This window comes from Acomys russatus, chromosome X, assembly GCF_903995435.1.
Source record: "Acomys russatus chromosome X, mAcoRus1.1, whole genome shotgun sequence".
In the NCBI taxonomy this organism is placed as follows: Eukaryota; Metazoa; Chordata; class Mammalia; order Rodentia; family Muridae; genus Acomys; species Acomys russatus.
The window spans coordinates 123,351,257-123,375,856 of NC_067169.1; the positions used below are offsets into that span (position 1 = coordinate 123,351,257).

General features: G+C 42.9%; 1 protein-coding gene across 1 annotated transcript; it reads left to right on the plus strand.

Moving 5' to 3' along the window:
* On the plus strand, positions 1 to 22,740 carry Tktl1 (transketolase like 1). The gene is made up of 13 exons (XM_051141327.1): positions 1 to 134; positions 4,360 to 4,477; positions 6,493 to 6,590; positions 8,065 to 8,253; positions 8,332 to 8,459; positions 9,988 to 10,181; positions 10,774 to 10,938; positions 13,457 to 13,613; positions 15,211 to 15,338; positions 17,690 to 17,773; positions 19,426 to 19,522; positions 20,136 to 20,255; positions 22,004 to 22,740. Exons 1-13 carry the CDS (start codon positions 4 to 6, stop codon positions 22,183 to 22,185), a joined length of 1,791 nt encoding a protein of 596 aa, XP_050997284.1. The 5' UTR covers positions 1 to 3; the 3' UTR covers positions 22,186 to 22,740.
* Positions 22,741 to 24,600: the final 1,860 nt, after the last annotated feature.

The following is a 24,600-nucleotide window of genomic DNA, read 5'->3' on the forward strand; positions in this document are numbered from 1 at the left end:
AGTATGTGGAAGGCAGAGATGAGCAGCGTCATGGCCCGCACCTCTGGACCTGATGAGAGCACGCTGCAGGTGTTGCGGGACATCGCCAACCGCCTGCGAATCCGGTGCATCAGGGCCACAAGTACTTCGACGAGGTAAGGCTGCCGAGGAAGGCCTTGCCGCGCGGTTCTTCCGTCTTTCTTACTGAAGCTGTGAGGTGAAGGGGAGCCGCCGTTATCCTCCATTTTGTGCCCTTCTGCCCTCCGTCCCCCCCCCCAACTGCTTCTAGATGTCCGTAAGGTACAGGCCTCTTCAGCCTTGTCGGCAGGCGTCGTACACCCCAAAGGCCTTGGAAGCCCACAAGACCTCCTTAGTAAGGAAAAATCTAGAACCAAATCGAGTGAAGGACCGGTGTTCCCTGGCATTTCCCAAGCTAGCTCTAGTTTCACATTTTAGCGGGAACGGAGTTTCGGGTTTACGCAGTCGCGGTAGAATTGGGGGGAGGTCATGACTTGGCAGCCCGGGGTTGCCGGCGGCCGGCCGTTAGGATGCAAAGCAAACCAGGCTCGGTGGAGAGCGCACCGCACAGGCAGCGCTGCGGGAGAGGGCGCGAGGACGGCAATAAATGGGGGACGCGGGACAGAAGGGGTGTGCTTTCAGGAGCAAACAGTTGACGGCTCGTAAAAAAAAAAAAAAAATGGCTGGGTGTGGCGGCGCACGCCTGTAATCCCAGCACTCGGGAGGCAGAGGCAGGGGGATCTCTGTGAGTTCAAGTCCAGCCTGGTCTACAGAGCGAGTCCAGGACAGTCAGGGCTACACAGAGAAACCCTGTCTCAAGAAAAAAAAATGGGTAGTTGGTTTACTGCTATTAGTGATGGTAATTTTCACCAATATTGGTAAGAGATAGGTGTCTATAGTTTTTCGTTTCTGTGTGGCCACGCTGGCCCTGAACTGCGGGATACAAAGAATTCTCCTGCCTCCCCAATGTTTGGAATTAAGGCCTATAACACTGCTTGACCACAATTTTTCTTCATAGTTTTTCCTTTCTTTTTTCTTTTTCTTTTTTTTTCCCCACAATTTTTCTTAGTTTTTCCTTTTTTTCTTTTTTTTTTTTTTTTTTTCATCTTTTTTTGCCTTTGTTTGTTTGGGGAGGTGCAGGGTTGGTCTTTTGGTTTTTTGAGATAAGCTCTGGGGTTTGTTTTTGCTTCCCTTTAAATGTTTTGGTAGTTTTCTTTTTTTTTTTTTTTAAGATTAATTGATTGATTGATTTTACAACGTTCTCACTGCACACTAGAAGAGAGCACCAGATCTCATTATAGGTTATTGTGAGCCACCATGTGGTTGCTGGGAATTGAACTCAGAACCTCTGGAAGAGCAGCCAGTGCTCTTAACCTCTGAGCCATCTCTCCAGCCCCAAAATACAGTCTCTTTACATAGCCCTGGCTGTCCTGGAATTTGAAGTGTAGACCAAGCTGATCTTGAACTCAGAAAGATTCTCCTGAGTCTGCCTCCTGATTGCTGGGATTAAAGGCATGTACTACTACCCTCAGCTTGTCCACACTTCTTCAATAACTAAGCTACTAATTGTATGTCTGCTCAGACTTCCTAATACTAACCAGGTCTTTTTAGATTTTCTATGAATTTTTAAAATTATTTTGATTAACAAGTTTTTTTTAGGATACAGTTGTTCACAGTGTTGTAAATTTTTCTTGTTCATTTCTGTAGGGGTGATAGAATGGCCTCATTATCATTTTCTGAGTTACCTAAGTCTTTTCAGATTTGGTTTTTCTATCTAACCAAAGCTTTGTTATTCTTTTCTAAGAACCAACTTTGGATCCTGCGGGTTGTACTTCAGTGCAAAGTGCTTGATCACCAGCATTGCCCAGAAAAAAAATAACTAAATTTAGTTTTATAGATTTTTCTCCCTCTTTTGCTGCGCCATATTTTATTTCTGCTATGATCTTTATTCTTTCCTTCTCTTAAAGGCTTTTGGTTTAGTTCTTTTGTAGTTCCTTAAATAGTAAAGTTAGATTGCTGATTAGAAATTGTTTAAAAAAAATAGTTGAGAAGTGGTGCTGCTCACCTTTAATCCTAGCATTTGGGAGGCAGAGGCAGGAGGGACTCTGTGAGTTCATGCTAGAACTTTTTGGTTTTCTTTTTCTTTTTTTTTTTCTTAGAAATATATACATTTTTCTTTGCACTGCTTTTGCTGCATAAGATTTGGGTTTTTGCTTTTATTTTCATGCATCTGTTTCTAATTGTCCTTGTAGTATTTTTCTTTGGTTTATAGATGAGCTCATTATTTAATTTCCACAACTTTGTTGAATGTTTTCTGTTTATCTGTTGGTTTCTAACTTAATGTCCTTGTAGTCATGCAAAGTACTTTGAATGTATTTTTTTATCCTGCTCTGGGTTTGGGAGTGCATCTCAATAGCATGTGAAAGGCCCTGAGATCCATCCTCAGCACTGCAAAAATAATTTGCTCTTAAACCTGGACTATGACATTAAGAGACATAAGATTTTGTTTTGTTTTACATTTTTGATATATGGGTCTTAATGTTATCCCAGCTCTGGCCCAAGACCACCACCCCCTACTGAGGTAACACTTACAGGTATCACACCAGACTTTTTATTTTTCAAGACAGGGTTTCTCAGCTGGGCGTGATGGCGCACACCTCTAATCCCAGCACTCGGGAGGCAGAGGCAGGTGGATCACTGTGAGTTCGAGGCCAGCCTGGTCTACAGAGTGAGTCCAGGACAGCCAGGGCTACACAGAGAAACCCTGTCTTGAAAGCCAAAAAAAAAAAAAAAAGAAAAAAGAAAAGAAAAGAAAAACAAAACAACAACAATAAAAAGATAGAGTCTCTCTGTGTAACAGCTCTGACTGTCCTGGATTCACTCTGTAGACCAGGCTGGCCTCGAACTCACAGAGATCCACCTGCCTCTGCCTCCTGAGTGCTGGGATTAGAGGTGTGCGCCACTATACCAGGCTAAGCCTTTTTTTAAATGAAGCAAATACATTTGTTAATGTCTTTTAATTTTATCAATTACAGAGAAATTGATTTAAGGTATGTGTTCTGGTAGTTGAACTGTAGCCCCTGTTTTTACAAGGCAATTCTTTTTCTTTTTTTTCTTCTTTTTTTTTAAACAATAGCTTTTTTTGGCAGTGGTGAGATGATATTTCATTGTAGCTGTTTGCTTGCTTGTTTGTTTGATTTTGTGATGCTAGGAATAGAATTTGATCACTCACATGCTAGAGAACATGCTACCACTAAGCTGGAAGCCAGCTTGAGACTCTTGTATCCTGGGGTAGTTTAGATTTATACTTTCTTGATAACTAATGATGCTAAATATTTTTATATACTTGTTGGCCATTCACATTTCTTTCTTTGAAAAATCTATTTAGATTATTTGCCCAATTTTTTAAAGAAATCTTTTTTATGTCTTTGCCCACTTTAATTTGTTGTTAAGTTTTTGAGTTCCTGATCTTTTGAATATTAATGTTCTGCCAAATGAATAGCTAAGAAATATTTTCAGGAGTAAGTTTTATTCCCTATCCTGTTCTCTAATCCCTATAAAAGTCATTTTAGGGGCTAGAGGAATGCCCCAGCAGTTAAGAACAATAGCTGCTGTTCCAGAGGTCCTGAGTTCAAGTCCCAGCACCTATGTGGTGGCTTACAGCCATCTATTTTTTATATACCCATAGTTCCCTGGAATCCGATACTCTCTTCTGGTGTACAAAAGTACATGCAGACAAAATACTCATGCACATAAATTACATAAACAAATAAATCTTTAACTAGAGAAATTTGACAGGGCATGGTAGCACACACCTTTAATCCCAGCACTTGGGAGGCAGAGGCAGGCAGGTCTCTGTGAGTTCAAGGCCAGCCTGGTCTACAGAGTGAGTCCAGGACAGCCAAGGCTACACAGAGAGACCCTGTCTCAAAAAAACCAGAGAGAGAGAGACAGAGACAGACTGAGATTCATTTGCTGTGTTAGATAGATGGTTCTGATAGAGTGAAGCATGTGAAAGCTTTACGGATGATAGCATATGAGTGAAAGAATGCTCATGCCACTTGGAAATTGAGAATAAGCCCAAGTACATGCTACTCCTCTGATAGAGGAGGGCTAGGTTCAGACTGTGCAGAGAAGAAGAGGGATTGGGAGGCTGCTGACCTCTCAAGTGGCCTTTAATGTCTTAAGCATGGGAGGCCATGGCTCACCAATCCTCATTCTTGCCTGAATTCAGTCATGCTAGGGGAAATGACTGCCGCTTCTAGTTCAAAGACATTGTGCTGATGCTACACATAGAAATACAAGATGCCATCGGGAACCATTTGCCTGTGAGAGATGACTTGCATCCTCTCTGCCTTTCAGCAATATCACACCGTGCAGCAGTGCTTCTGAGATCATGTCTGTGCTGTTCTTCTACACGATGAGATATAAACAGGACGACCCAGAGAACCCAAACAACGACCGATTCGTCATTTCAAAGGTTTGAGGATAGGGAAATGAATACTGCTGCTTTCTGTTTGTTTGCTTGTCTGGTTTCGTTTGTGGGGTTTATTTTCAGGCAGTCGAGGTTTCTTTTTTGCTTTTGTTTTACAGTTTTTTGAGAGGAAGATAAGGTCTCATGTAACCTAAGCTAGCCTTCAACTCACTATGTAGCCCAGGGTAACCATGAATTTCTTATCTTCCTACCTCCAGCTCTGGTTCTTGGATTATAGGTGTCTCCCTGCCTTGATATTTGCTTCTTAACATACCCTTTAAAGGCACCATGTGTCAAGACACTTGAAGTGGACCATTTGCTCTTTTGGCTTTTTATTCTCAGTGCAAGGTTGTTCTAGTGAGGCCCACTAGGAACCATATGACATGTGTTGCAGAAATGATGGCATATGGCAGCTGGCCATCTTTTCTTTGATGGTACTCTACCTCACTCCACCTAGTACTAAAGTCCACATCGGCAGATCCTAACTTCTCCCATTCCCTATGCTGGCTTAAGAGGCAGATGACTTCAGTAAATCTACCTTGGTGAATCTGCAGAAAACTGAGGGTGACTTGCAAGAGTCGAGAACTGAAGGGCTTTTAATTTTACCAGCTTTTATGTTTTTCAGCTAAGCAGGCCTGGGAAGTAGTCAAAAGATCTTGGTATGAACAACTTCTTGAAGCATACTTAGTGCTGGGACAAAGATAAGCATTGCTTGGGAGTTAATTTTTCCCTTTGGGGATGTACATACCTTTAATCTAGCCCTTGTCATCCCCAGGTTGTGCCACTCAGTGCATAATAGTTGATTAGAAAAATAGAAGACCCCTAGCTGGCTGTGATGCCACATATCTGGAATCTGTACATTTACGCAGCTGAGACAGAATTATCAAATTTGAGGTCATCCTAAATTACATAGTTCCAGGCTAGGCTGAGCTACAAAAACAGCCTATCTAAAAGAAATGTGGGCCAAGAAACTTTTTCAGGGACTTTGTGCTATGTAAGGCTTCTTGCTGATACCCCCACTGATAATCTCAATATGTCCTATAGTCTCATACTTTTTTTTTTTCATCTTTCGAGACAGGGTTTCTCTGCATAGCCCTGGCTGTCCTGGACTCACTCTATAAACCAGGTAGACCTCCAACTCACAGAGATTAAAGGCGTGCGCCACCATGCCTGGCTAGTCTCATACTCTTGAGGAAGCAGAGGTGTTGCAGGTCTGTGATCCAAGGGCATATAAGACATCTGGGAATCAGAGCATGTTACTTTCATCAAAAACAACTTAAACTTCCAGGTCACACTCTATCATTTAGAGAAGTCAAGATAGAAACTCAAGATGCTTTACTGGTTTGCTTTCCTCGCTAGCTCATATACAGCCAGCTTTTCTTGTTTTTGTTTTTGTTTTTCAAGACAGGGTTTCTCTGTGTAACAGCCTTGGCTGTCCTGGACTCACTCTGTAGACCAGGCTGACCAGACTCACAGAGATCCGCCTGCCTCTGCCCCCCGAGTGCTGGGATTACAGGCATGCACCACTTCATCAGCTCACAACCAGCTTTCTTACGCAGTCCAGATCCCCTTGCCTAGGGATGGTGCTGCCCAGAGTAGAGTGCAACTGGGCCTTCCAAAATCAGTCATCAACTAGGACAGTGCGTATCAGACATAGCCATGGGCCGAGTCCTTCTGAGGCAATTCTTTAAATGTTCAGTATCTCTTTTAAAAGTACAAGTCTCTTAACTGGAATCCTACCTGCTATATATAAACTAATGGATATTAGCTAAGGAGAAGTAGAATTACAGAACGTGATTAATCACAGACATTGGCACTTTTGTGGTTTTTTTTTTTTTTTTTTTTTTTTTTTTTGCCTTTTGGGGGGGGGGGGTTGGTTGCTTTTGTTTGTTTATTTGTTTGATTACTCCATATTCCAGACAGGGTTTCTCTGTGTAACAGCATTGGCTGTCCTCTGCTGCACTCAGTCCTAAAATTGCCCAAAGCCTATGTCCTGCAGCTGTTCCTATATTCTCTTACAGGGAGTACCATTTGTTAATGTGGCAACAGGATGGCCAAGGCAAGGACTCGGGGCTGCCTGTGGGATGGCATATACTGGCAAGTACTTTGACCAAGCCAGGTAAGATGCTTACCAGAATCACTACCCCACCCCTGCGCTTTGACTCATTAGTTTGAGAAGAGAATGATGGCTTTGAAAGTTCTGGTTACACAGTATTGAGGCAGTAAACCAATGACATCTGTGCAACTCTTCTAGCATCTCTGCTTGGATGTTAGTGGTGACTGCAGTATTAGAACACTAGTATTTTCTGAGAGGGCATCATGTTTTGTCTCGCAGAATTTCACTGTGGAATGAACAGCATGTACTTTGCATTAGGAACCCCAAATGTTACTGGGTTGGTTCACGGTCTCTTTCTTGTACCTGTGTTCATCTGCTGCTGATGAGCAGTACTATAAATGAAATGCCTGGTTTACACCTTGGACTTCCTGCAGCCTGTGCTGCATGTGGTGAGCCCAAATCCACAGCTCCAGTGGTTCAACTTTCCAGGGTATAGTGCTTCTCTTTCATAGGCTCTCAGATAACTACCTAGATCATTGGAGATCTTGTCTCAACTCATAGAATCCTTTTGGAAGTACTTAGTTGTGTTTCCTCCACCACACCCCCTAGCAGCCTTCTTGTTCCATTTTTCACAGAGCTGCCAAAAATTTTCACCCGTGATAGCCTTTCTTAGTTAGTGCCTTGAATTTAATAACTTTTCTTAAAGACTAGTAGGATAGGTGGTTCAGCAGTTGAGCTCACTGGCTGCTCTTCCAGAGGACCCAGATTGGATTTCCAGCACCCACGTGCCAGTTCACAATTGCCTGTAACTGCAGTTTTCGAGGATCTGACAGTCCCTGAGATACACACAGAGAGAACACTCATACATGGAGTATGATAGTTATAAATAAATCTTTTTTGTTGTTGTTTCAAGACAGGGTCTCTCTGTGTAGCCTTGGCTGTCCTTGACTCTCTTTGTAGACCAGGCTGGCCTTGAACTCACAGCCATCCACTTGCCTCTGCCTCCTGAGTGCTGGGATTAAAGGCCTGCGCCACCACACCCGGCTTGTAAATACATCTTAAATTCAGAAAAAAAAAGGTGGCAGTGCTTTTTTTTTTTTTAATGGCGCTTTCTGAACAAAGTATATGTACCTTGTTTGCATGTTTCAGGGCTCTGTTTTCTCATTTCCTCTTGCGTGCTAACAAACCAGGAAACGGAGCAAAAGCAGCTAAAAATTGTAACAATGGTCTCATGAGGCTCAGACTTCATTTCCTCAGCTAGGGAAGATTGATGAGGAAAATAGTCTTAAGAACATTGGGTTTTTGAAGCTGCTCCCTGAGTCAATCTCTTCCTCCCTCTCTCCCTCCCTTCTTCCCTCCCTTCCTCCCTCCCTTCCTCCCTCTCTCCCTCCCTTCTTCCCTCCCTTCCTCCCTCCCTTCCTTCCTTCCTCCCTCACCCCCTCACTCTCTTTTTTTCTTTATCTCCCTGAAATACATTTGCTTGAATGGCCCAAGTGGGCCCCACAAGGGTCCTAACTATTTTTTGATTTGTTTCTAGCTACCGAGTGTTCTGTCTTCTGGGGAACGAGTCCACAGAAAACTACATCTGGGGGGCATTGGCCTTTGCATCCCACTACAATCTGGACAATCTCATAGCAATCTGTGATGTGAATCACGTTGGACACGGTGGCTCTTTATCTGTGGACCACTGTGTTGATGCCTACCAGATGCGTTTTAAAGCCTTTGGGTAATTGTGAGTTTGTTGCTATGCCTTTTTTCTGTCCCATCCTCCTTCTTCATTGTAATCTAAGATGTTCAATGACAGGTGGAATACTTACGTGGTTGATGGCCGTGATGTGAAAACCCTATGCCATGTGTTCTCAGAGGCAGCTCAAGTAAGAGGCAAGCCCACTGCTGTGGTTGCCAAGACCTTCAGGGCCCGAGGCATGCCAGGTAAGTGTTTCTTTCCTGTGAGTGTTGAAAACATTTGTCCTTGGAGTAGAACAGGCAAAAAGAAGCATTGACTAGGCTGCTGATTTCCTTAATAAAGAGTATTAATATTGGTAACATGCTAGAGGTTGCTTCTTTCTTTTTTTAAAAGATTTATTTGTTTATTTATTTATTTATTATGTATACAGTGCTCTGCCTGTCTGCATACCTGCAGGTCAGGAGAGGGCATCAGATCACATAACAGATGGTTGTGAACCACCATGTGGTTGCTGGGAATTGAACTCAGGACCTCTGGAAGAACAGGTGGCACTCTTAACCACTGAGCCATCTCTCCAGCCCAGCTGCTTTTTCTTGACCTCACTAGCTAATATATCTGGTTAGGGTAGGATGGGAAGGCCAGACTTCTACCAAGTAACAATGGCTTTCACCAGGCGGGGTGGTACCCACCTTTAATCCCAGCACTCCAGAGGCAGAGGCAGGCGGATCTCTGTGAGTTCAAGGCCAGCCTGGTCTACAGAGTGAATCCAGGACAGCCAGGGCTACACAGAGAGACCTTGTCTCGAAAAAACAAAAAACAAAACAACAATGGTTTTCTATCCTCGTAAGGGAGTAGCTAGTGGAACAGTTCACCAGAGGAAACAGTTCCTTAACAAGGAAAGATTTATATCGTTAGTTGTCAGAAACTATGCTGTGTGTAGGGGCACGCCCCTGAGTAAATTGGTAGATGTTACTCACTTGTCTAGACCCACACTATCTGGAAGAACACATAGAGAACAGAAGCTTGGGAACTGGGGCCTTCAATTAGGATTTTCCACTTTCATTATTACATTTTTATTCACTTAATCTACTGGGGAGGGGAAGGACTATGAAAGAGTTAAAACTAGGGGGGTAAAAAGAGACATAATACAAGATGTAACTCTGCAGATTTCAAGATTGTCATCTGGAATTTTCTACCTAAAATTTAGTTTCTCAAGTTTAAGTAGTTGAAGAAGTTATGATTAATCATTTTTAAATAATACAGATGTTTTAGAATAAAACTGATCTGTGAGTCCTCCTCAGAAATACAGCCTTACATACAGAGTCACTAAGTCCCCATCATTTTTGGTGAACTATAGCAGCTTCATAAATTGTCTGCTTTCTGATGACTCTCTTGCAAGCACAGTATTGCACCAGCAATCTTTCTATAGCACATAAGATCGTTCACTCTCCTCCTAAACCTTTCGTAGTTTTCAATCTTGCTTTGGGTAAAAACTCGTACACATACATAATACCACTCTCCCCAGTCTGTCTTTCCAGCCTTGCTTCCTTCATTAAACTCTCCAGTTAACAGCGTGTGAAACAGTGCCTCCCTCAAAAGCAACAGGACCTTTTTTAGCCTGCTCTTCCTTACTGCAATTCCATCCCAGGACGTCTGTGTTGGGTCCTTATTCCTGTGACTCCTATTCAGACATCTTTTCTCTCAAGGTGACTTTCAGATGATCTGACAGGTACTCATTAAGCACCTGGAGTGAGTATCTCTGCTTTGTTGCAGATGTTGAGGATGCAGAAAGTTGGTGTGGAAGACCAATGCCAAAAGGAACAGCAGCTACAATTATCAAATTAATTGAGAGCCAGATACAAACCAACAGGATTCTTGCACCACCGCCCCCTTTTGAGGACTCACCTGAAATCAACATCATGGATATAAATATGACCTCGCCTCCTGCTTATGTAGTTGATGACATGGTAGGCAAAAGTGTGGAGCATTGACTAGCATCATATATATCATCATGATTTTTTGTTTTGTTGTTTGAGACAGGGTCTCTCTGTGTAGCCTTGGCTGTCCTGGATTCTCTTTGTAGACCAGGCTGGCCTCGAACTCACAGAGACCCTCCTGCCTCTGCCTCCCCCAAGTGATGATTTTTTTTTAATGTTTTCTTCCATAATACACAAGAGTCTTTGTTTATCCTGATCTCTATGGATGAACAAGTTAGTAGACAATAATGGAATTTGACTGATGGTTATAAGCTGCAAAATTAATTGTGCCTCCTTTAGTTAACTCTGATTTTCTTCTTGTTTTGGGTGGATGGGTTGGTAGGTTGGGGGAGGGTTTTGTTTATTTTTTGAAGTATGGTCTCACTACAGCCCAGACTAGACTTGAACTCATTCTCCTCCCTGAGTTCTCCAGTTATAGGTATTAACCTCCATATGTATGATTCTGCAAGAGACTGTTGGTAAATCATAAATTTGTTAAACATAACAATTTATAACTATAAAGTAGTAGCTTCCTTCTAACTGTACTCCCAAGAAATTCTTACTCTTTGACTCTTTGTTCAAGGTATCTACTCAAGAAGCATGTGCTTTGGCTCTGGCTAAACTGGTCCATGAAAATGACAGAGTGGTTGTACTGCATGCTGACAACAACAACTCCAGTTTTTCTGACATATTCAAGAAAGAATACTCAGAGAGATTCATCCAGTGTCATATTGCTGAGCAAACCATGGTGAGTGTAGCATGCAGGTCTCTCAAGTCTTTTCTCATTAGCTATCAGTAGTCTGTGAGAGGCTTTCTACAGAAAAATTCCAGGAAACACTAGTGGTCACCTAAAGTCAAAGAGGTGTTTTTTTATGTCTGATAGACAGGGTGTAAACTGCTAAACACCCTCTGGGTGTCCTGTTTGTACAGATAGAAGGCAGCATGCTGAGAGCTCTAGATCTGTAGTGTCCTGAGTTCCCTAGGAACCCTTTCTGTCCCATCTAGCCTGTAGCTACACAATTTTACAGCCATCCAAGGACAGATAGATTAAGAAACCACCTGATCTCTATGAGTTCGAAGTCAGCCAGTGCTACATAGTGAGACCCTTTCTCAAGAAATTAATTTTAATTAAAAAATACTAATAGTTAGAAACTGTCAAAGTATTAAAAAGAAAGAATACCAATAGTCAAAGCAGCTAAATCTGCTCTGCATATCTGTGCCTCACTCTCTCCCCAATGTTTTTGTTTTTTCGAGATGTGGTTTCTCTGTTAGCCTTGGCTGTCCTGGACTCCCTCTGTAGACCAGGCTGGCCTAGAACTCATAGCAATCCACCTGCCTCTGCCTCCCAAGTGCTGGGATTAAAGGCATGTGCCGCTGCCACCACCACCACCACCACCCAGCCAATCTGTATTTTTTTTAATTGACGTTCCTATCAAAAAGCTTGCTAGTGTGATTGGTGACTGAAAGCCATGTATTTGGAGCTTCCTTTGGTAGACTTCTAACTACGAACTTATTATGTAGCTGAAAATGAATCATAAACTTTTGATCTTCATGACTCTACCTCCCAAGTGTTGGAGCCACAGTGCCTAACTCAACATTATTTCAAATTGTTTACTATTTGATCTGAAGGTTTTATATTCCAGAATGCCACCCAATGTAAAATGAAGGTGGGTGTAAGCATGTATTCCGACAGTTAGCTAGAGGGTTGTTGGCAGAGAGATAGTGGGGAAAGAAGCTATGGGCCCTTTTGTATAGCAGATGAATGTCAAGCCAAGTCAATTAAGATTTAGTCCTAAATGGGGCATGTTGGCGCACGCCTGTAATCCCAGCACTTGGGAGGCAGAGGCAGGTAGATCTCTGAGTTCGAGGCCAGCCTGGTCTACAGAGGGAGTCCAGGACAGTCAGGGCTACACAGAGAAACCTTGTCTCAAAAAAATTAAGTATCTTGATTTTGGTGGTTGCGGCAACCACTATCCCTTTGGAAAGTTCTTGTTTGCTCCCAGAGAATATCATGTCCTAGTTCAAAGCCTCCTAGAGTATGAGTCCAGGGTTCTAAAGGAAATGTAAATAACAAGAACACATTGGGCTAGAGAGATGGCTTAGAGGTTAAGAGCACTGGCTGCTCTTCCAGAGGTCCTGAGTTCAATTCCCAGCAACCACATGGTGGCTCATAGGCATCTATAATGGGATGTGGTGCCCCCTTCTGGCCTGCAGGTGTACATGCAGGCAGAGCCCTGTGTATGAAACAAATAAATAGATAAATTTTTTTTTAAGAACACAAACATTAATAATGTTCACATCTGGGGCTGGAGAGATGGCTTAGCCAAAACACCTGGGTTTGCTTTCCAATACCAGTTCTGGGCAGCAGCCTATAGCTCCAGCTCTAACGGACCCTGTGGTCTCCATGAGTGCCCAACCACGTGCAGAGACACATGGGTATGGTAGGGTCAAAAGGAGGGAGAGGGTTTTTTTTTTAATTGTGCACATCAGACAGTCTCCCAGAGCCAGTGGCCCAAAGTGGAAGGATGAGCACAGAGCTTGGAGAGCTCAGTCTACATGGCCATCAGCCAGAGGCCGCAGGACCGATGCTACTACAACATCACATAACCCTGGAGCATTATGGTCCTGGGAACAAGAAGTGATTTGCTCCGAATACTAGTAAGAGGTCAACTGTGATGCCCCTCCAGGTCAAGAGACCTCATGTGGAAAATTTAACTTTATGGTTTTTCATGGGAATGGAGGCTTAGATGAAGTAGAGTAAATAGAAAATAAGAAAATGGAAACAGTGACTAGATGACTTTTGACAAGTTTTCTGTCAAGGAGAACCAATTAGGGCCAGTTTCTGGAAGGAAGGGAAATGGAAGTAGAAGATATTAACACATAATTGAATGGTAACAGGATTTAAGAGAAAGTTTAAAAAAATGGTTGAAAGGAGGGGGATTCAAAGGATTGGAGACACCATCTAGTCAGAATGTTGGGATCCAGGATGAGCACTGGGCAGACTGTCCACAGGGAGCGGCAAGCCCTTTACAAGATGGAAGGTAGGCAGATGACAGACACTCCATTTCCTCACTTGGTCTCTAAGAGGTGTGAGGTATGTATACCACCAGATGTGTGTAAGAAAAAACAGAAAAGAGACATGCTGGGACTGCAAGACTAGTTCACCATGCATAGAGTGGAGTTATATCAGGTAGTCTCTGTGATTTAATGGGGAGGGGATGAAGCCTAATCCAGGGATGTTCTACTTCCTGTTCTTTGTGTTTTAGATGAATGTGGCTCTAGGCTGTGCCACCCGTGGCCGGACCATTGCTTTTGCTTGCATCTTCGCTGCCTCTTTCTGCCAAGTAATTGATCAGATCCGAATGGGAGCCATCTCTCAAAGCAACATCAACCTTATTGGTTGCCATTGTGGGGTATCTACTGGTATGCATTCAGAACATCATTGTGTTGATAGCTTTATTTAGTCCTTGCATTTTCTTACTGTTCACTAAAGGGACTTATTTTTGAAAAGTTGTATTGTGTCTTAGATGTTTTAGGTACTCTGGATACTGCAAAGTACCCATTCACTTACTGAGAAATCCTTGTCTGCGGGCCTTTCTGAGCCTTGCTATGTAACAGATCTGATAAGGATAACACACACATTCCAGAATTGTTTTCTGTCCTCTATGTGGTCACAAGCTAATTGGAATGAGCAGCTTGGGTAGAGGGAAGGGAAGAGTGTGAGCAGCTAAACACATTTCTAGCTAGAAACAGAGCAAGGATTGGTGTTCCACCTTTTTGTTTTGTGGAGTGGGAACCTTTGAGGAATATGATGCAGGAAATTGTGTGAATGCAAACTTGATTCTAGTATCACTAATAAGCCAGATATTGGTAGAAACAGCAAAGTTTGAGAAAGGATTGAAGAAAGATGGGAACTAGCAAGAGTTTAGAAAACTAAAGGTGGCCCTGAGAGAGTAAAGAAACTGTTGCTGACTAATAGGATCTGGAGCTATATAAAAAGAAAAAAGGAAAAAAAAGCAAGTATACAAGAGTTTCTTCATTGACAGATGGTAGGAAATCCTGCTCATGAATTACAGACATTGCATAGAGAACATGAGTCATCTAGATAGTTGTAGCAGCTTACATTTGCTGCTAGAATGCTACCAATGTGCATTCAGGAATCATATAAGGGGTTGGTTCTGTGGGAGAACTGAACTAGAGAAAGCAGCTCTGGCTGGAGCTGGCAGTAGAATCAGCTAGGTGAATGAAGCTGAGACACACATGGTAGCTCAGGGAGCAAGTATAGCTGAGAGACAAGGCAAGCCAGGCATGGAAGCACAGTCCTGTGGGCAGGGATAACAGCCTGAGAAAGGGCCCGAGAATCTTTAACTAAAACTGGGTTCAGTGAGAATTTGAAAATCAGAGACAAGTGGCTTGTGAGGTTAGATAGACACTCCTTTTCCAAGCCTGAAAGAACTATGCTGCCGTTCTGTATGTACATTGTGATTCTGTATACTGATCCCATATATCCAAGGGCATCCTTAGTTACAGCAGCATCCTAGGGTATCCCAAAAATATATTATCCAGAACTTGAAAGGCCTGGTAAAATAAATAAGACACTTCAGTCTGAAAAAAACATCTAATTTCTTTGGGGTGAGAAGTAGAAGACAGACAGGAAGACAAAGCCTTGGTATGCTCTTAAGGAGAGGAGTATACAGGATCAGAGATTGGGCAGGATGGGTCCCTGACATTTAGGAAAGAGAGAGCAGTGGGTTTAACTTGGACAATAGTAGTACTGTGTGGCCAGACAACTAACTGATTACTGATACAAAAGATCATTTGCTAGCCTAACCCAAAATAGTTTAGTGAGCTTTCAAGGAAGATGAATACGTAAAAGCTCAAGGTAAATTACAGCAAATGTTGAACCATGCTGTAGTTCAGGGCAGTAACAGTAGATGCTTCTCAAAAATAATGAAAGGAGTTGGTGGTGGGTTCCTCCTAAGGTTGTGTTCATGTTTTTGTGGGTCTGTGGCTTTCTCAGGTGAGAACAACAATCATGTGGCCCTGGAAGACCTGGCTATATTACGAGCAGTTTCCAACTGTACTGTTTTTTATCCAAGTGATGCCATCTCCACAGAACATGCTGTTTATTTAGCCGCCAATACTGAGGTATACTTGGTTTGTGGGGGGGGGGCAGTTGTTTCTTTGTTTTGGGTTTTCCCTGTGTAGCCCTGGCTGTCCTGGACTTGCTCTGTAGACCAGGGTGGCCTTGAACTCACAGAGATCCACCTGCCTCTGCCTCCTGAGTGCTGGGATTACAGGTGTAGGCCAATATGCCCTGCTTACTGAGGTATGTTTAAAGGATGCCATATTAGTCAGAAAATGATTCTAGACTCTACTACAAATTTTGAACTGATATGAGTTTTGTTTGTTTGTCTTCCCAGCATAAAATATAAAATTTTGTGCTAGAAGCTGAGGTGGTAGCTCAGTTGCTGCATTTTACCTAGCATGCATGAGTCCCTGGGTTTGATCCCCTGCACCACGTACACTGGCCACAGTGGTACATGCCTAAAACCATAACATTCAGGGAATGGAGCCAGGAAGGCCACATTTTCAAGGTCATTTTCAGCTATATCAATACTTTTAAGCCAGTTTGAGATGCATGAGGCCCTGCCTCAAAAAGCAAACCACCCCCCCACACACATACACACACATTTTGATGACAGGATTCTTTTTAAAATTACAACCTTTACAACAACAGGTAACTATGCACATGAATGCATTGGGATTGTAAAATGTTCAAATGAAAGCCTAGTATAGGGCTAGAGAGATGGCGCAGTGGAAAAAGAGCTTGCTACACAAGCATGGGAACCAAAATTCAGGTCACTAGAATTCACATAAAAACTGGGACGGGGATTAAGGTGTGATTATGCACATCTTTTATCATAGTACTTGAACTTGAAAATGTGTACATTCAAGTTGAAAATAAAGTTACATTTACACCATCTCATTGGAATGGCTCACTTCATATTCCCATGTTTATTTAAGGAATAAGTCATTACTAACTATATTGTGGTGAAATTCATCTTTAATGTGTCAACAAGAGTCAGGACCCTGTGCTGAGTTGTTGTTCCATGAGGACAGGAAACATTAGTGTACGTTTTAGAAATCTTCCCAAACGAAAAAATGGGACAATATAGAAATTTTATCACTGAGGACATCACTAGGATCCTGCTTGGGATTTTCCTGTCTTAATAGCAAAGTCAGATGTTGTGCTAGCTGGTTTTGTGTCAACTTGACACAAGTTGGGGTCATCAGAGAAGAAGGAGCCTCTGTTGAGAAAATACCTCCATGAGATCCAGCTGTAAGGCATTTTCTTAATTAGTGATTGATATGAGAGGGCCCAGTACATTGTGGGTGGAGCCACGTAGTCCTTGGTTCCATAAGAAAGCAGGCTGAGCAAGCCAGTAAGCAGCGTTACTCCATGGCTTCTGCATCAGCTCCTGCCTCCAGGTTTCAGTCCTGTTTGAGCTCCTGTCCTGACTTTCTTCAGTGATGGACTGTGATCTGGAAGTGTGAGCCAAATGACCCTTTCCTCCCCAACTTGCTATTTTTGTCATCGTGTTTCATTGCCGTAAGACCTGTTCGCTGGTAATTCTCCCTTCTCTTTCTTCCCTCCAAACCCTCCTGTGTACTCCTCCTTGCTCTCTTTCAAATTTATGGACTCTTTTTTTGTTTTTGTTTTACTAAATTGGTGTGTGTGTGTGTGTGTGTGTGTGTGTGTGTGTGTGTGTGTGTGTGTTTTGTATATTTCTAAATATAACCTGGTCAGTCGATAAGTTACTAGTATGATTATGTTTTCGGAGCTGGCCATTTGGTATTAGATAATCAATTGGTGTGATCTTCCCTGAGGAAAACTATTTCTCCTGCTCTCAGCATTCATTCTTTAGTTGCCTCTAGTTTTTTGTCTAGGGTTGAGGCATTCTAGGCTTCCCTGCTCATATCCACATTAGCTTGTCTATTGTCCTTGTTCAGCACATGTTTACACAGACATGTTGGTGAGACTACATGGGTGTAGCTTCTAACATAGGAGACACAGTCTCATTGCACACTCCCTGGTTCTTACAGTCTTTTTTGTTTGTTCATTTTTGTTTTTGTTTTTCAAGACACATTTTCTCTGTGTAGCCCTGGCTGCCCTGGACTCACTCTTCAGACCAGGCTGGCCCTGGACTCACTCTGTAGACCAGGCTGGCCTCAAACTCACAGTGATCCACCTGCCCCTGCCTCCCGACTGCTGGGATTAAAGGTGTGCGCCAACACAGCCCCACCAGTTCTTACAGTCTTTACGCCCCCTTTTCTACAGTGTTCCCAGAAAGTTATATTTGGGAGTATTTTGTAGATGTATCCATTGGAACTGGCCTCCACAGCTCTACATTTTGATTGGCTGTGGTTTTCTGTAGTCTCCATCTGTTACAGTTTGATTTTCTTAACTGAGGTTCTGGTTTGCACTTATGCCACAGGATTTGTGCTTCATTCGTACCAGCCAAGCAGAAACTGCAATTATTTACACCAGCCAAGAAACCTTTCGCATTGGACAGGCCAAGGTAAGGACATAACTTTTCCTGTGTTGTGTAGTATCCATTATAATTATATAAAGAGAGCCATTCTAGCCCTTACATAATATGTTTTGGTTGCATTTCCTTTGCTAAATCTGTTGTGACCTTTCCTGCTGGATCTAGACTTCTTTCCAACTGGAGCCTCTTTTGTTGAACTTTTTATTTTGTTTTGAGACAGTATTTCATTATACACTGCAGGCTAACCTCAAACTTGAAAACCTCACCCTCCCATGTCCAGGGAACTATAGACTTGTGGAACCCACCTCTGTTGAATCCTTTTATAGGAGAAGGGCTTGTTTGGTTTTTATAGTGCTAGAGATTGAGACTAGGTCCTTATGCATGCTAGGCTGTGGATTCCTTTCTCCTGGAGGCTGGGCTGAGAATCTGGCCCCAGCGTTTTCTTCAGCCTTCTGGAGGCTAGCTGAAGAAGGCTCTGTCCTGAGATGTCCTGAGAACCGGTCATGAAGAAGGCCTTCTGGGCAGAGAGGGAGTGCAGGGCAGCCGGGCTCAGCCGGGTTGGGACAAGAGAAATCTGCATCCCTTCCAGGGGCGGGGAAGGGGCCCTCTGGCTTGTGAAAGGCCAAACTACACTTTATTAAAATAAAGACAACAGAGTCAAACAACTAGATTTTAATTCACTAAGCTTAAAAAAGGGACAAGGACAGAGCTATATGGGGGGGGGGGGTGCTCCTAAACCTTCCAGTCCCTGGGATTTTAAACTAAGCATATTTGAATAGCAGGAGACACTCCCAGGACACCTTTCTTCAAAGAGTCAGCTTTTGTCACCTTTTGTGCAGGTTAGGATCTGCACGGAACTACCTTTTTAACACATTTGAGTGGGTTGTTGTCAGCAGGGGGTCCGCTCACCCGTGTCCTGTCCGTGTCCGAGCTTGAAGCTTACCAGGAGGGAGCGTCTCCTCTGCCTGCAGACAAGGGCCCACACTAGGCAAATACTCTATCTCTGGGCACATTTCCAGTCAATTGTTTTGCATTTGTATTTATTAATTGTGTTTGTGTGTGGCAATGTCCCAGGCTTTTCCTCACCATCACTGCTTGGAGGTGAGGAACCCTTTGCTTCAATCCAGGCTGACAATAGTATTCAGATAGCAGTGGGTTTTTTTTTTTTTTCAAGATAGGGTTTCTCTGTGTAACAGTCCTGCCTACCCTGGAACTCAATTTGTAGGCTAGGCTGGCCTCGAACTCAGAGATCCACCTGCCTCTGCATCCCGAGTCTGTCTTTGCATTAAGATTCATCCAGTCTGAATGTGCTTGCCTGTGTGGAGGTCAGAGAACAATGCTGAGGTGTGATTGGTTCTCCCTTCCCACCATGTGGGTCCAGGGAATAGAAAGAACTCAGGTCATCAGGGTTGGTGGTCAACACTTTGACCTGCTGAGCTATCTAGCCTATTGTCAGCCCTTTCTTACAGGTTTAAGATATGTCTCACAAAATTGCCATTGCTGCCCTTAAGCTTGAAATCTTCCTGCCTCTAGTTTCTGAGTGTCGGGTGATACAGATGTGTACAACTGTACCTAGTTTGTTTGTGAATTACTTAACTAATGAATTTGTTAGTGTTAGGTCAGAAGCAGTGTGTCTTTGCGATTATCTTCCCATATTTTGTTTTGTTGGTGTTTTATACCAGGTTGTCCGCTATAGTGACAATGACAAGGTCACAATTATTGGAGCAGGAGTCACTGTGCATGAAGCCTTAGTCGCTGCTGATAAGCTCTCTAAAGAAGGTCAGTTGACTGTGTAAACATTGAAGTTATAAGCTGACAACAGGTAGAATGTCAGTTATGTAATATAAATCTCTGCCTCCCAAGTGCTGAGATTAAAGTTGTGCACCACCACCCAGCTGTATCTGCTTTTATTTTTCCTTTTTCTTTTTGGTTTGGTTTTGTTTTTTCGAGATAAGGTTTCTCTGTGTAGCCTTGGCTGTCCTGGATGGCCATGAGCTCACAACAATCTTGGTTTGCTGGGCGTGGTGGCGCACGCCTTTGATCCCAGCACTTGGGAGGCAGAGGCAGGTGGATCGCTGTGAGTTTGAGGCCAGCCTGGTCTACAAAGTGAGTCTAGGACAGCCAAGGCTACACAGAGAAACCTTATCTTGAAAAACAAAAAAACAAAACAAAACAAAAAATCTTGGTTTGGGGTTTTGTTTGGTTTTGTTTCCAAGACATGGTTTATCTGTGTATCCCTGGCTGTCCTGGACTTGCTCTGTAGACCAGGCTGGCTTTGAATTCACATCAATTTGCCTGCCTCTGTCTTACTGAGTGCTGGGATTAAAGGTGTGCGCCTCTGCACCTGCCTTGTATCTGCTTTTTAAACTAAGCTGATATTGCTGTTCTCCAGATATCTTTGTCCGTGTCATTGACTTGTTTACCATTAAACCTCTGGATACTTCCACCATCATTTCCAATGCAAAAGCCACAGGTGGCCGAATTATCACCGTGGAGGAACACTACCCAGAAGGTATGTTGGGTACATTGGGTATGGTTTCACACGTTTGTTTTGATAGAAAGTGTTTTTGTTTTGCTTAACTAGAGATACACCATGTTTCCTATGGAGCCTACAACTAGTTCAGGATACCTTTGTTAATGCTCTTTACAAGTGCATACATGTAGGGGCCTCTCTGCTGCCTAGAATGGTCTCTTGAACATGGAACATTGTCTGTATGTTCTTTCTGTGTCCGTATAATAGAGCCGAGTCAACTAGGGTGGATCAGTTAGCAACATTGGGATGGCTAAATGAACAGTAGACAGGAAAACACAAACACTTCTATAACTCTTTTCTTTCTTTCTTTCTTTCTTCCTTCCTTTCTTTCTTTTCTTTTCTTTTTGGTTTTTCGAGACAGGGTTTCTCTGTGATAGCCTTGGTTGTCCTGGACTCGCTTTGTAGACCAGGCTGGCCTGGAACTCACAATGATCCGCCTGCCTCTGCCTCCCGAGTGCTGGGATTACAGGCATTCTTAACATTTATTTATTTATTATGTATACAGTGTTCTGCCTGCATGTACACCAGAAGAGGGCACCAGATCTGGTTATTGATGGTTGTGAGCCACCATATGGTTGCTGAGAATTGAACTCAGGACCTCTGGAAGAAGAGCCAGTGCCCTTAACCTCTGAGCCATCTCTCCAGCCCCTAAGAAAAACTAGCTCCTGGAGCCAGGCTTGGTGGGACAAACTTTAATGTACTATTCAGACGGAGACAGAGGCAGGTAGATCCCTGAGTTTGAGGTCAGCTGGGCCTACATAGCATCTTCTAGACCAGCTAAAGATGCATAGACCTGTCTCAAAAACAACTAGATCCTTGCAAACAAAACAGCAAGTGACAAAAAATAAGAGTATTTCAGGGAGATAAGGCTTGGGCTGTGTTTGGGCCTAGAAAATAGGTAGGAGAGACAATATTCTGTTTTTATGACACAAAGCCCTAAAACTACATCTCATTGGATAGTTCTCTGATAAAGATGGGAGAAATACATACCCCCACAAAGGGCCTAAAGAACACTTCCTAAGCCAGGTGTGGTGGCGCACACCTTTAATCCTAGCACTCGGGAGGCAGAGGCGGGTGGATCTCTGTGAGTTCGAGGCCAGGCTGGTCTACAGAGGGAGTCCAGGACAGCCAAGGCTACACAGAAACCCTGTCTCAGGGGGAAAAAAGACCAGAACACTTCCTACAAAGACCATGTCTGCCCAAGGGTACACATAGTCAGAGATAGGGCACCCCATGATTCTATTGAGACTTTGTTGTGTTGACGTCTTCTACCAGACATTTGTACCAAAGTTCACCTGACTCTCAGCAGAAAAGTAAGCACTTATCATAGTCTGCATTGTTTGTACACATATCTAGGCACAGGGGTTACCCATGAAGAGAGAGAGGTAATAGAAAGTTTGTACCAAAGAAAGGCCACCGTATCAAGCTAGCTGTCGTTTTTCTTTGATACTGTTCCTTGTGTTTAGTGGTTTTCAGGCTCCTGACAGCTTTAAGAATCTCAGTGCCATAAACTTCACAAATCACTAGAGAGCAGGTTAAGAGTAGCCCCTGTGTGTAGAGGGGATGATTGGGAGAGGTGGAGTTAGAAACACGAGAACTCCTTCAGCTAGTTGGAACATGACTATTTGGGTGGATCAGTAAGTAGCAAAAGTACTTTGCCCCCAGACCAGCGATTAAAGTCTATATAGCCATTTGCAGAAAAGATATTAACATCCTTGTTCCTATAGGTGGCATTGGAGAAGCTGTCTGTGCAGCCGTCTCCGTGGAGCCTCACATGATGGTTCGTCAGCTGGCGGTAATGAATGTGCCTTGGAAGAGAAGATCTAGTCAAGTGGTAGATTTTTCTGGAATTAGTTCTAGACACATCATTGTGGCTGTGAAGTGCTTCTTAACAAACAAAATTATTTAGCTGTTGGCTTTGTACCAAAACCATTACTTAGATTAAAAATGTTGTGCTTTGTTCTCCTTAAAGGCAAAAGCAGTTACCACCTTTATTCCTCATTCAGAAATTCAAATTTCCCTTTAATCTGTGACTACATATACAAATATCAGCTGTTTTAACCACCAAAGTGGGTTACAAAATTTTAAATGGCAGACTAGCTAACAAGACAACCACCTGATACTGAACTTTCTCATAAGACTGAATTTAAGTGGATTAAGGAACAATGTAGAAGTAACAGTTTAAAAGTATTTCCCTTATAAGTAAAGCAAATGTGTGTTGAGCTGTGGTCCTTAGCCCAGCTTTCATAGCACCCACCCCTGACATGCACAGTGCTGTTCAACTTGAGTTACCATCTATGCTGCCTTCGTACCTGCAGCTTCCAGGGTAATGCGTAACTTCAGATGCTCTTGAATTGTCTCTGCTGTTTCCCTTCATATCCCCTCCACTGTTCACACAACGAAAAGAATTAGGATGACTTGTGCTGTTGGTGATGACTGTTCTGTGAAAACATGAGGACACTAGTATTCATTTCCACACTATGCTGTTTGATGTTAATAAAGCATTTCAAAACCATCTACTTTATTCATGCTGTGCCTTCTATGAGATTTGGTTCCCCACTGGCAATAGTCCTACGGGAGGGACTTCTATTCATGGTCCCTGATGTCAAAGCTAAGACAGAGTAATGGCCTTCAAACTAAGTCAGTCACTGTAAAATAGTATAGCCTCAAAATCTACGCTAGTGAAATCCTTCCATCAGTACCTGCTTCCAGGTTTGGGTCCTGGAACCCACAACAGGTGTTTCACAACTTGACTTCCCTGTAAACCAAGTTCCAGAGAATCTGATCCCTTCTGGTCTCTGGGCACCTACATACATGCGACATACATTCACAGACACACACTTAAGTAAAATAAAATCTTTTAATGACTGAGTGTGATGACACATGCCTTTGAGGCCAGCCTGGTCTCATAATGAGGCACAAGCCAGCCAAAGGTAAATAAAAGCTGGACACATCCCTTTAATCGAAGCACTCAGGAGGCAAAGGCACATAGGTCAAGGCCAGCCTGAATTACGAAGGGAATTCTAGGACTGCTAGAACTATACATGCTGCCTTGGAGGAAAAAAAGAAAAAAGTATTTCATAATCACAGTTTTAGGAAACTAATTTTGTTGCATATAGTGACACAATCCTAGAACTTAGGAGAAAGCAGGAGATTTAGAAGTTCAAGGTTGGGGCTGGAGAGATGGCTCAGCAGCTTAGAGCACTGGCTACTCTTCCAGAGGTCCTGAGTTCAATTCCCAGCAACCACATGGTGGCTGACAGCCTTCTATAATGAGATCTCATGCCCTCTCTGGCATGCAGGTGTACGTGCAGGAAGAGCACTGTTTATGTAATAATAAATAAATCTTAAAAAATAAAAAAAGTTCGGGCTGGAGAGATGGCTCAGAGGTTAAGAGCACTCACTGGCTGCTCTTCCAAAGGTTCTGAGTTCAATTCCCGGCAACCACATGGTGGCTCACAACTGTCCATAATGAGATCTGGTGCCCCCTTCTGGCCTGCAGGCATTATATGCAGGTTGAACACTATACATAATAAATAAACAATAAATAAAATCTTTAAAAAATAATAAATAAATAAAAATTTAAAAAAGTTTTAAAAAATTTAAAAGTTCAAGGTTGTCCTCAACAATGTAGTGACTTAGAGACCAGCCTATACTACCTGTCTCAAAACATTTTTACCTTACTGCCCTGTTGCAGGGTAATCACTTTCTCATACAGTATACTCCTTTAAAGCATACAGTTCAGAGGGTTTTCATGTACTCAATTTTAGAACACTGATACCCCCCAAATTCCATACCCATTTTCCCTCCGAGCTCTTAGCAATTACTGTTTTTGTCTGGATTATACTTTTTAAAGGATATTTTGTAAAATTAGAATTAATACATGAGCTTTTTGTATCTGGCTTTCAAAAAGCATGATGCTCTTTGTATGTACACATGGAAGCCGGAGAACAACCTTCAGCATTGCCTTTTTCTGTCTGCAGCTCACCATTTAAGCTAGGTTAGTTAAGCTCCAGGGCTCCACCCGTCTCCACCACCCTGATGCGGGGATTATAAAGGTGAATCACCTTGTCTTGACTCATTTTACATGAGTTCTGGGTAATCAGACTCAAGTTCTTGTCCCTATAAGGCAAGCACTATCTACTGAGCCATCTCCTCAGTCTTAGGTGTAATGACTTTGAGGTTCATCTGTGTAGCCTATGCTCATATCATTCCTTTTTTGAAGGAGAGGCGTCACTCTATCTCTTGTAAGCAAGACTGGCCTTGAACTTACTTTGTAACAGAGGGTGACCTTGAACACTTGATCCCTCACTCCCAAGTGGTC